Consider the following 13,443-nt stretch of genomic DNA (forward strand, 5'->3'; position numbering starts at 1 on the left):
ATATTTTTATGTATAAAATATGTATATTTAGTTAACAAAGCTCCTTAGCACAGTGCCTTGCACATATTAAGAACAATAAATAGAACATCCTGCATTTAGAACCATTTATTAGTAAATTCTAGGTTTGGAAAATAATTTATTGAAATTATGGAGTTTTCTGAACTTTTTCTTAACTAGGAGAGCTAAGTTTTCTCTGCTTTAGAGTTCTTCATTATTGCTCTTATTAGGTAATACTGCAATCGCATTACTCTGTGTCCATGTCAATTGAACAGGACCACAGAAGTTAAGCAGCATTCCTTTGTTTGTTTCTTTTCTCTAGTTGATAACAAGAATTTATAAAATTTTTGAGTTTTCTTTGATATACTGTGGTGGAGTAGAGGGAGGAGATTCAGGTGCTTTTGGTGAAAAATGCCCACTAAAGTGCGAAAAGACTTTACTTTTCCTATTGAATTATCTTATCTCTGGGTACCTTTGTAGAAACCAATTGACCAAAAAAAAAATCTATTTGTGTACTTTCTATTATGTACCATACATCTATATGCCTCATATACCACAGTCCACTAGTTACTGTAAATTTAGTTAAACCTTAAAGTAAGATAGTGTAAGTCTTCCAATTTAATTCTTTTACAAAGTTTGGCTATGCCACATCCTTTGCATTTCTGTACAACTTTTAGAATCGGTTTGTCAATTTCTACAAAATCAAGCAGGGTCTTTGGAAGGGAATGCAATGAATCTGTAGGTCAATTTAGGGAGACTTGAGGTTTAATAACATTTAGTCTTTTGATCCATGAGCATAGTATGTCTTTCCATTGATTTCATCTTCTTTAATTTTTCTCAGTGATGTTTTGTAGGCTTCACTAGTTTTTCAAATATATTGTTCAAATTATCTCTAATAATTTCATGATTTTAATGCTATTGCAAATGATATTGCTTTTTAAATTTCGATTTCTCACTTTTAATTTTAGTATATAGAAATACTATTGATTTTTATATTGACTTTGTTTCCTGCAACCGTGCTAATCTCACTTATTTTAGTGTATTGGGGATGGGCGAGGTAGGGGAGTAGATTTCCTAGGATTCTCTGTAAACATGGTCATGTTACCTCCAAAGAAAGTTTACTTCTTCCTTCACATCTGAATATATTTTATTTCCTCTTCTGTTCTGATTGGGCCATCTTGTATCTGCAGTATAATGCTGAATAGAACTGGCATAAGAGTAAGTGTTGATGACCTGTGCCAAAACTTCAGGGTTAGACTAATAAACCTCTAGCTAGACTCTACAACTCCAGGGACCATAATGACAAAAAAGAAATCCCTGTACTGATAACAGGTGTGCCTTCCTCTGTGCTATAAGCTGATTAGTGCCTTCCAAGCATCATCAGGCTGCTGGCAGAATTTATCATCTTGCAGCTTGTGGAACTGAGATCCCTGTTTTCTTACCGGCTGTCAGCAGAGGGCAGCAATCAGAGCCTAGCCACGGGCCTTCTCCAAAGGCCTTCTCATAACAAACATAGCAGCTTCTTCAAAGCCAGTACAGAATCTAAGTCCCATAACTCTTATCTTTGACAGTTGATTTATAATTTTTTTATACCACTACACAACTGTTTCATGGTGTATGCATTCAGATGATGTTCAATATATGCTTAGAAATGGATTAAGAGAAAGCAAAGGGAGGAGAGAACAAATGAGTTCCTTAGCTAACACAAACAAGTTAAAAATGTCCCCGAGGGGAAAGTTTTCGCTCTGGCAGTTTTGAGTATTATTTTTAAATAATCTTTCTACTGGAAACAGAAAATATAACGCTGCAAATGCAACATGGCTGAGCAGGACCGCTAGCTTTGAACCCATTAAGAGGCAGGATGGTGAAGGTTATATGCACCTAGACCAGCTAATTTCTGTTAACAGTTTTTTGTTGCTGTTGCACACATCATCTGGTATGAAGTATCATAAACTATATACTAGACATTTCAATGTTCTGAACACTATAAGTAATAATATATCACTGCATCTGGAAGCTTAGTATTTAAACTGGACACACTAAAGCAACAGATGCATAAGACATAGAAATAAGACTTCATCTTTATAAACATTGGCATTTTAAATAAAATTGTACATAGGTGAGAAGGATGGGTGCAGAAGAGGAACATGTCCATTTGAGTCATTATTTGACCACCTACAAAGGTATATGCTATCATGTTCAGCCAGAGAGCTGTTTGACAATGAGTTTCAGCCAAAAACCAGTGTAATGTGTATTAATAGTTCTTACTCTGAGGTATATGGGTTTCAAAGTGTTTGTAAATTTCTTGAAAACAACTGCACAAAAAATTGTCTTATGTGTCAATACATATTTTTCTGAGACAAACAAGGATCCAGAGCTTTCAAAACGGTATGTAGCCCTCAAACCTTTAAAAAAAATCAATGGTTTAAAGCATTATAAAACATTCCAAATGTTTATTTAAATAAAATGTCACACAAAGTGGTATGCAAAGCTTAGACCAAAGAAAACCTTCCTTATTATGATCAGTAAATTTCTGACTCTGGTCCCAGAATAAAGAAATCATGACATTTTTATCATCAAATGGTTATGTTCCATAACTGCCTCTTTTAAGTGACACATTTTTATTGTTCATTGTATCTTCTCTAAAGAACTAAAGGATCTGCAGCCTCCAGCTTGATAAACTCTCCTACCTCAGGATCAGAGGATAAAATAATTTCTGAATGGCCTTTTCCACAAGCTACCCTGGGCAGTTCTAATACTATCCTTCAACACAACATATTAAAGGCATACCATACAACTGTTCAACAGCAAAAGGCAACTTTAACATCTTACATCTTGTTTTAAAACATGAAACCCATGGGAAATTCACCACTCTAACTAAAAATCAGCTAAACTCTCTTGGAGTTTTTTTCTGGATAAATCCTCATTGTTTCTACAAGTAATAACAGATTACTTTATCTTTTTCCCAAGAAGAAGTTAACTTGCTACAGATTTGTATCCATACAGTTTCCTTTTGGCTAAAGTCCAACTTCAAAGTTTTTGTTTTTGTTTTTGACTGAAAGAGCTCTTTTAGATAAGAATGATGTTACAAAATAATAGCTTTAAAAGTACATGTTACAGATAAAGGGGAGAATAGATACACTGTTTTAAATATAGCCATGATCAAAAGTAGTAAAAAATGTGTAGGAAAAAAGTGTAGACACCCTGCTGAAAAGCTTCTAGATATAGAATTCTTTGTTCTGGTAGATCTAGCTGAATTCCACTTTCATAATATTTGATTTAAAAATATATAAGACCCAGATTGTCTTAGATATGGTATCTAAAACCATCATAATTTAATATGACCACAAAGCAAGTTTCTATTGCTTTAATTTTATTCTTGTATAAGAAAATATTTTTAACCGAGTACATTTTATTTTTTAGAATACTTTCATACAAATTATATCGAGTTTTGTCAGGTATATGAAGTAAATAAATATGAACTCATAAAAATCACTTATCATTCCCCTACACATCAATACCTAAGTAGAAAATAGGAAAAAAAATGTAAAATCACAATAATGATAAAAAATTAAAGCATCGAGGAATTAACGTAACAAGTGAATGCACAGGATCTTTATAGAAAAATATAAAGCTTTAATAAAGACATAATTGGATATAATAAAAGTGAATATTGATTCCTCCTTCACACCCTACACACATACGTGCACGCACGCGCGCGCACACACACACACACACACACAAATGGATTGAAAAATCTAAATTTGAAAGGCAAAACAATAAAGCTAGAATAAGACAGAATAATTTCTTCATGACCTTGAGGTAGGTAAAGATTTCTTAAACAGGATGTAAAAAATACTATCTATAAAGAAAAAGATAAATTGGACCAAATCAAAATTAAGAAACTCTGTTCATCAAAAGCCACCATGAAGAATGAAAAACAAGCTACAGACCAGAGATATTTGCAATACATATATTTGATAAAGGATTCCTATCCAAAATACATACAAAGTTCTATAGATGAATGAGATAAGACAATCCAACAGGAAATGAGCAAAATACTTAACCAGACACTTTATGAAAGGAGATATCTAAATGGTCAATAAACATACAAAAAGGTGCTCGATTTCATTAACACCAGGGACATGCAAACTAAAACCACAATGTGATCTTACTATATACCCCTCAAAATGGCTAAACTGCAAGAGAAAAAGCAAATGTTGACAAGGATGTGGAACAACTACGATTCTCATATGCTGCTAGTGAGATTATAAATTGTTACAACCATTTTGTAAAACTGGTAGTATCTACTAAAGCTGACCATAGACAAACTAAAGCTAAATATCAGCAAACTCTACAATTGAACACTTCTGGTAAAATACCCAACAGAAATGAATATATTTGTTCACCAAAAGATATTGACAAAAATGTTCACAGTAGTGCTATTCTTAGTAGCCCAAGACTGGAAGCAACCCAAATATCTACCAATAGTAGAATGGGTAAATTGTGGGATAGTCATAGCAATTAGTAAACAAACTCAACTACATACAACAGAATGGATGAATCTCACAAAGACAATATTGAGTTAATGAAGCCAGACTCAAGTATACACTGCAGGGTTTTTAATTTTATAAAGTTCGAATACAAGCTAAATAGAAATCAGGACCAGTTACTATAGGAGCAGGAGAGAGGAATGAATGGTGACCAGAAGGGTAGGCAAGGGTGGCTCCTAGGGTTCCGTTATTGTTCTTTGATCTGAGTGCTGCTTACACGGGTGGATTTACATCGTGAAAATTAGTCAAGATATATATACTTGCAATTTGTGCACTTTATGTATATATCAATGAAAAGTTTATATCTGGAATACTGGATTCCAGATCTCAGAAGGAGCAGAAACATTATAACAGGTAAATCAAATTTTTTTAACTTAAAAAAAATCATGCAAGGGATATATTAATGAAGACCTAAAAAATTGGCGAGATATGTTTATGGATAGGATAATTTAACATTAAGATAACTATTCTCTCTAAATATGTAAATTTAATATAAATCCATCAGGATCTAATGTATTCTAAAATACATACTGAACAATAAAAGTTCATAAATAGTTAAGACAATTTTGAAAAACGAAAGCAGAGGGGAGTCCTTATCAAATATTATGACATACTACAAACAGTAATAACAGCAATGTGTTTCCAGAGGAGGAGCAGACAGACTAATGGGATACTATAGAAACAGATCCACTTATATGTGGGAAGCTGAGAAAGAATGAATTGTTTAATAAATAATTGTTAGGAAAACTGGTTCACAATAAGAATAATAAAGTGGCTCATCAAATAAAAAAAGTGAACCCCATATGGTTGAAAGACCTAAAAATAAATTATAAAGAAATTGGAGGAAAATGTAGAAAAATGTCATTGTAAACTTCTAGTAGAAATGGACATCCAAAACAAAATTCAAAATGCATAAACCATAAGGTGTAACACTGATGGACCAAAGAACTTTGTTCAGCAAAGTATGACATAAAAAAAGTTAATGGGTGACAGACTTGGGATAAGTTATTTGCAATGTCAAAAATAGACAAGGGACCAATCACTAGGATATACAAGGAACTCTTGCAAAAAAAAAAAAAAGGAAATCCAGTGGAAATCTAGTATATAAATAAGCCATTCACAAAAGTAGAAACTCAACTAGCTAACAAGAATATGAAGAGATGCTCAACCTTAATTAATAAATAAATAAATGTAAACTAAAACCCCCCAAAACAAAATACCACTTTATAGCCATCACACTGGCAAGTATTTTTAAACATTAGATAATATCAATTGCTGGTGAGGATATGGGGGAAACAGAAATTCTTGTGTACTGCCAGGGGTAGGGTAAACTGTTACAGTGATTCTGGGGAACAAATTGGCAGTTTTTAGTGAAACTAGTTATATATGACCCTATGACCTAGCAGTCCAGTTCTGAAAATATTTCCCAGAGAAACCCTTGCATAGATCCAAAAGAGGATGAATGAGGACATTCACCATATAAACAGTAGGAAGTTAGATGCAACCAATGAGTGCATCACTAGGAGCATGGTCTGTAAACATGGTAGAGCTATCCCACTGATTATGCTGTAATTACTTAAAAGTAATCAATTACACATAAATATAGCTACATGGATAGAACTATAAAGTCACCATTGAAAGAAAACTAAGAAAAAGAATGAGATCTATAACACAATACTATCTTGTAATTTAAAAGCACAAATTTACAAAGCACATACACAAAGCAACACTGTATAATTTATAAAGACATAAACATATTTAAGAAGATATACCAAGAATATCAGTGGGGTGCCAAAAGGTATATAGGGGTGGGGAGGGAGTAGGGGGAATCACTGTGAAAGAAAGAAGTAAAATAAAATGAGAAGCCTTGTACAGCCCATTGATGATAGTGTGCTGTGAATTGATTAGAAATTTTGAGTGACTAAACTCCCTGTACCTGAGGCCCCCTTAAATAAAGCTCACCCTTATGATGAAGAAACCAAGTTACAATATAAATTAACCTACAAAAGATGGAAGAGCTCAGTCAGCCTTCTATTGACAACTCTAATCTGCCTTAGTTATATCTAAAGAGAAACTTGATTTCATACAGATTTCACAAGCTTCTCAATATACCTGGAACGATAGAGAATTTGTATATCCTTCCACATGAGTCCTTGTGATTCATTCAGGTTGTAGTTTAAGTTTCCTTTCAGTCAATCCAAGAAGTATCAATGTGACCAAGCAAAGCAGGTTCCAAAGCCAGGAAGCAGAAGCAATATGATGGTATGGAAATACCTTTCTGAACAGTCTCTTCTGCTGTTGTAGGGCCTTGAGGCAACCCTTCAATGTAGGTGGTTGGCAACAAGTCTGCTGAGATAGGTTGGCCTTGTAGCTTTTGTAGTCTCTCTTGTACAGCACTGGTCAGGTCTACGTAAGCCTCATCAATGCTGGCACGTTCAATCACAGCAAAACGAGACAGTATCTCCATCACTTCCACACTAGCTTCCCGGTACCTAAAAAGTATAAGCATTATACATGTAGGCAATTAATGGAGGCAACATTGAGACTGTGGGCCCTATCCTCTTCTTATGATGGCATAATAATATACATAATCAGTGCAATGTTTCCTTAAAGAGAGGAATGGCTTGTCAGATACTAGATAGTAACTGAACTAAAGGGATCAATGAACAGGCAGATGGTCAATAACAGAAACAAAGGAAAAGAAGAACTATGGAGGCAAATCTTTTTAGTGCAACTCTAGCACTACCAAGGTAGAAAGCATCCAGATCACGAACATGTCTTTGTGACAAGGATCTCTTTGAAGATGAAGAAAAGTCAAACCAGTTTAACTAGAAAACACTGTACTATGATCACCTATTCCTTTTTGTTATTTTCATATACACACCACACAGTATTCTGCTTCTATTTTTTTACAAATAAGAGATAACTTAAGGGAACACTGCACAGTACCCAAGTATCTGGTCTTCCACATGATGGTATTTCTCATTATAAAATGACATAAGGATTTTATACCTCAACAATGGCGAGTTTGATGAACATATGAGCTGGTCCTCCATACACACACACCCAATCAACCAACCAAGTCTAATCACTTTTGAATATACTAATACTCAAATTATCAAGTTGAAGATCAGCTCCTCGAATGTGGTGATGCATCTGAACAGGCAGACAGCCTTCCCCAGGGGATACCAATCTCACCATATACTGTCTCTTCAAACCGTAACAGGCAGCTCTTCTGGCAGTATACACAGCTAATTTCTATGGCAATATGTGGATGTTTTCTTTGCTTTGGACTTGTTATAGAATTTAAAGTAAGTTCTTTGTTCCTGTTGAACCTATTTTATTTGTCACAAAAATGGAAATACTTGTACATCTTCACTAAGACATGTATCAAAACAAGTACAAATGTTGTTTAAAATATTCTCAAATAAGAGAATTAGAGAAAGGAAGAATTAGAGAAAGACTGGCCTTTCTTCTTTTAATTGTTATTTGGGCTGGATAGAAGATAGACCTCAAAGCAAAAAAGAACACAAGTGTGCGCAAGAGCATGAGAACATGATACATACAGAGCAAGGAAAGGACGCTCTATTGTGGTAGTAGGTGTTCCTTCACAGTGTCTTGAGCAAATTACTCTAAGGTATTTTTAAGAATATTTGATAAACTTAGTGTGTACATGTTTCTGGAAATCATATTTTTATAACTCGGTATCTCAGGTTAATTATTAAAATAATAATTTTAAATCACCAGGTCTTAATAACTCTGTGGTCTATAAACTTACTCCTAAATTTCCTAAAACTGTCTTTGTTCAAGAGTAAAATAAATGATCTAGTTTAAAGCTGGCGGTGTGTTACTTTGCAAAATCATACTCTTAAGTCAACTATATTTCTGGGAAGTTACACTGTCTTTACTAGCATAAAATTCTATTCAATGTATTGTAGCATATGTCCATTAGCTGAATTAATTCTACTTTAGGGTTAAGGTATTAACCTTCAATCATTCTGTCCTCTTTTCTGGCAATAACTTCAATGTGAGATTGGGACTACGACACTCCACCTTTAGATTTCCAATTCATAGGTGAATTCAGGAATATCTCAAGTCCCAAGTCAAAGCATGAACCCTACACACCACGCCACACAGTATAGTGTACTGTGAGAATGTAGACACTGGAATCTGAAAAAAAAACAAACTGAATCCTCAGTCTTCTACTTTCTGTGTGAACTTAAATTATTTAACTTCTCTAAACCTGTTTCCTATGTATGTGTGTTGAGGGGGCAGGTAATATTAGAACCTATTTTATAACAGTGTGTGATTTAAGAGATATTACCTATGGAGAGCTTAACATAGTACCTAGCATATGTCATATACTCAGTACACACTATTAGATTATTATAATGGCTGAGGCTTGTAGCTACCTCTAATTTGACTTTGTCTACAAATGTCTCCCAGTCCAAGGCTAACCTTCTAAAATTTGAGGAGAGACAGCTCAGTTGAAAAACAGAAAAGGTAATCTTCGAGATTGTCCAGTTCTGGCAAATAATTCTAGAATTGTCAGTTTGGCTCAGCCTTCTCTGGAAAAACTCTTAGTTTCACAGTCAATTTAATTACTTCAAACATTTCAAGCTTGGTCTGAGAACATGGGAATTGGTATTAAGTTTTAATTACAACAACCAATTTTTAAATAATTAGAAAATGAAAGGGTGTCAAGGGCAACAATTGTTATAAGTTATAATGACTCTGAACCGTTCCTGAAATACAATACTACAATCTGTTTTCATTTTACACAGAAAAATTGGTGGACCAAAAAGAACTTTTTCAGATATTAGTTTGAAATTTGAAACATCAGTTCCTAGCCTCATGGAATATTATTTCCAAGTCTTCTATTCCCCTTAAACAATCATTTTTCTTACTTGGTGAGGTTAGCTTTCCCACGGGACTCAAGAACTTGTGCCAGTAGAAGATCTGGGCATAACTTCTTAGCATCATCTGCCCACATGCTTCTAGTGACCCCAAATGCACGAGCTTCATAACTCACTGCAATTATTCTAAAGATAGAACAGAAAAAATATTACATGATCACAAGCAGGAATAATTAATATTTAACATGAATAGGCTATAAACTTAACAGTAGAAACTTTTTGGCCCCAGTTACCACTATTTGGTCTCAAACACAGCAGTTCAGAAATCTCAAAAATTGGACCTAGCATAGTGCATGCATTCTTATAGATGAAAATAGTAGTTGACAGTTACAACGATAAGTATGATACATACCCTCCACCTTTCCATGATTTGTACTGCACGACTGCACAAGGTTTATTCCTCAAATGAGGATTTTGCCGCTGCTCCACTTGAACGAAAAAACAGTCCATGTCCACTAGAGCAACTACCCGGTCCTGTCCATTAGCCATTTTTCTATAAGACAATATTTTATGGACAGTTAAAAAGGATACCTAATCCAAAGTGCCAAGAAAAATTATATTCCCATTCTTCTTTTGTTGAGTTACCATGAGCATGGGAGCCTGGACACTAACAAGAATGAAATAGCATTTTCATCTACTGCTAGAAGGACAGTAATAAATGGGTACAATTTTAGGAAGGGAATACATATTAAAATTTTTTAAAATACCTATGCCCCCAAAGAATTGAACACTTCACAAAAGAAGGTTTACAAATAGTCAATAGGCACCTGAAAATGAGCTCAACATTTAGTCATAGGGAAATGCAAATTAAAACCACAATATACATCAATAGAAGGATTAAGCTGACAGTTAATCTAGTTCATAGATAAATCTCAAGTATAAACTCAGGGAAAAGAGAAGCATAAAATGATATATAACATCTTAGCATTCATGTGCATTTTTAAAACTTTCTATTTTGAAATAATTTTAGACTTACAGAAATGTTGCAAAAATAGTAGGGTTCTCCTACATGCCGTCTCCCCTAATGTTAACATTTTACTTAGCACAATGATCAAAACTAAAAATGAACACTGGTATAATGTTCAACTACATACTTTACTTGAATTTCACCAGTCATTCCACTAATATCCTTTTCCTGTTCCAGGATCCAATCTAGGATACAATCTTAGTCATCATGTCTCCTTAGTCTTCTCCAATCTATGACACCTCCTCATTCTTTCCTTGTTTTTCATGACCTTGACACTTTCGAAGAGAACTAATAAATTACTTTGAGAATATCTCTCAATTTAGGTTTGTCTGATGTTTTTTCTTGATTAGGTTGAGGTTATGCGTTTTGGGCAACAATATTATGGAAGTGAAATGGTCTTCTCAGTGTATCATATTGGGAGGTACATAATGTCCCTATGTCTTATTACTAGTGATGTTAACCATGACCATTTAGTGTTTGCCAGGTTTCTCATTGTAAAGTCACTATTTTTTCTTTGGTAATAAATATCTTAGGGGACATGCTTTGAGAATACGAAAATATCCTGTTTCTCCTCAAACTTTCAACCACTAGCCACTCATCAGTGAATCCTGCCTGTCACAATTACTTTGCGATGTTCTCATGGTGATTTCCTACCCATTCTTGTAAATTTCTGAAGATAAAAGAAAACAATACTTCATACTACTTGAGGGCAGACAGACAGAAAGCTGTCTATGGATGATAGACTGGAAGAACAAACCTTAGTGAATATCGTGAATATAGACTAATATTATCATATAACATCGTTAAATATTAGTGAATACAGACTAATATTATCATTTAACATTGTTAGAAATCTAAAAGAAGGAATGTTAAACTAATGCAGTGGCTCCCAAACTTTGCTGCAGATTGGAATCACCTAGGAACATTTAAATAATATTGATATTGGCTTCTACCACCAGACATCCTCATTTAACTGGTATAGATGTGACTTGGGCGTTGTGATTTTTACAAGCTCTCCAGGCAATTCTAATGTGCAGCAGAGATTGAGAACCACTGACTTAAAGTATATAAGATACTTATGGAAACACCAGTAATTCATGATTTAAATATGAGAAACACAGGTTATACAGTTGAGTAAGCACTCAACTGTATTCTTTTTAAAAAGTGTCAAAAATTAATATTCACCTTGAAAAAATTGGCATGCAACCACAAACGGGAAGATTAATGGAAAGAAAACAATTTAAAAAATCAGTGTCAAGGCATTAATTCCTTATAAATTCCTCATTAATTCCTTATAAATTACAGGCAGAATGTAATACTTGAAACGTTTATAAGTTAAAACCATCAACAGGTCAGTAATCATTTACCTTGAAGTGCTTTTTGCATAGTACTGGAACAGATGATAATAGTAAATGCAAATAGGAAATACCAGAATAAAAATAGTAAATACATTTTCACAAAAAAACACCATGTATGCACCATATTAGATACAAATACCAGAAGTGGACTATGAATAGGAAGCAGTGATTTAAGTCCAGCAAACACATTACTGAGTATACAAACACAAAAACCGATATGCATACTTTAACAGATAATGAAGTTATTGAAGTTTTCGGTTCATGTATTTTGCTGGAAAAACAGCTTTTTAAAGATGGAAAATGAAACACACTCTCTGCCAAAATCCTCCTTTCAGAATAAGGACTACACTACTCTGAAGTCTTATATATAGCACTTCAAATATCAAAACTGCACACACCTTCAATAACTGCAATCAATCATCTTTAAACATCTTGATTTATCGCAATCAGTACAAAACAAGTTTCGTGCCGATCAGGTGATAAGACATCCAAAGAAAATAAGTACACGTGAAGAGGGAAGTTTAAGGGCTACAGAGAAAAATATCATTTTTTTCTACAAGAAAAATTCTCTTAGAGGACAACAGCAGGGCCTTATCTCTCTGTGAGCATGTATGTCTATTTCATGTAATTTCGGCCCAAGGTTGTCACCAGCCACTGCTATATCATAAAACCAACAGCCAAGGCAACACAGAAAGTTTGAAAATAGTGATATCTACAGTTTTTTAATTCTCTTACCAATGTGGAAAATACCCGGCAAAACTGCCCACTGAGGACTCCACAGATGCTGGGTTCGGTGTCCACTGGAAAGAAGATAAAGGGGTCTTGAATATCTGTCCCCTTTCCGGGAGCAAGCCAGTCGGTATTGAGAGAGATTTATTCCCCGCAACGATTTAAAAACAGACCAAGGATCGTAGGGGATCTTTGCCTGGGCAGCCGCCCGCACAGCCCAGTGGATTCAGCCACAGCCAGCGCGCTCAACGTTAGCTCTCCTGACAGCTCAGCGCGCTCGCAGCGCAGGGCGTTGACGCGCCTGCGCGTCGCAGCCCTTCCGTCTCCCGCCCCGCCCATCGAGGAGCAACCGTCACAAGAAAGCCGCAACTTCCGCCGGCGCGTGCGCAGCGCCGGTTCCTTCCCGGCTGGGGCTTCTGCTGCTCACGCTCCTCCTCCTGCTCCCCACCCCCCCAGCCTGCCGCGGCCCGGTCCCAGCGTGTTATCCCAGCACAGGAGCCGACGGTTCCTTGTGCTCCTGGGGCAGCCGTGGTGCATTCTCGCGGCGCGTGGCAGTAGCCATGGCGATGGATCAAGTGAACGCGCTGTGCGAGCAGCTGGTGAAAGCGGTGACGGTCATGATGGACCCCAGCTCCACCCAGCGCTATCGGCTGGAAGCCCTAAAGGTAGCTGGGCTCTGGCACCCCGGGCCTGCCCCGAGACCCTCCCCCAGCCCAGACGTCCCTGCGCCGCCCATAACCCTGATCCTCTCCAGCCCACGCGGCCCTTGGACCTCCCTCCTTATCCTCGAGGAGCTTTCCCTCGCCGCCCTCCGCGCCTCTTCCCACTCCCAGCCTTCTCTTCTCGCCACGCCTGCCCCTTTCCCGGGACGCTCTGGTTCCTAGCTACTTTTGGCGGTCTCATCATATCACCACTTCCCTGCC

The 13,443-nt window shown here is 36.1% G+C and overlaps 2 protein-coding genes across 5 annotated transcripts in view; one reads left to right on the top strand and one right to left on the bottom strand.

Annotated features, from left to right (window-relative positions):
- POLH (DNA polymerase eta) overlaps positions 1 to 12,794 on the bottom strand; it is a 28,821-nt gene extending 16,027 nt beyond the window's left edge. Inside the window, exons 1-5 of one of the 3 annotated variants that reach the window (XM_015600337.2) lie at positions 12,694 to 12,794; positions 12,527 to 12,591; positions 9,819 to 9,959; positions 9,458 to 9,592; positions 6,825 to 7,042 (exon numbers count right to left, since the gene is read on the bottom strand). In XM_015600337.2, coding sequence (XP_015455823.1) covers positions 6,825 to 7,042; positions 9,458 to 9,592; positions 9,819 to 9,955 — 490 coding nt within the window. In that variant the 5' untranslated portion in view covers positions 9,956 to 9,959; positions 12,527 to 12,591; positions 12,694 to 12,794. Of the gene's footprint in view, positions 1 to 6,824; positions 7,043 to 9,457; positions 9,593 to 9,818; positions 9,960 to 12,526 lie in introns of those variants that run through there. The other 2 variants (XM_015600338.2, XM_015600339.1) reach the window with 2 other exon arrangements.
- A 150-nt stretch (positions 12,795 to 12,944) lies between these two features.
- Positions 12,945 to 13,443, top strand: part of XPO5 (exportin 5) — a 39,943-nt gene continuing 39,444 nt past the window's right edge. The window contains exon 1 of one of the 2 annotated variants that reach the window (XM_015600336.2): positions 12,945 to 13,185. In XM_015600336.2, the coding sequence (XP_015455822.1) occupies positions 13,081 to 13,185 (105 nt within the window). In that variant the 5' untranslated portion in view covers positions 12,945 to 13,080. The remainder of the gene's footprint in view (positions 13,186 to 13,443) is intronic. The other variant, XM_006926509.3, reaches the window with a different exon arrangement.

Source organism: Pteropus alecto, unplaced genomic scaffold, assembly GCF_000325575.1.
Source record: "Pteropus alecto unplaced genomic scaffold, ASM32557v1 scaffold7, whole genome shotgun sequence".
NCBI classification, from domain to species: domain Eukaryota; kingdom Metazoa; phylum Chordata; class Mammalia; order Chiroptera; family Pteropodidae; genus Pteropus; species Pteropus alecto.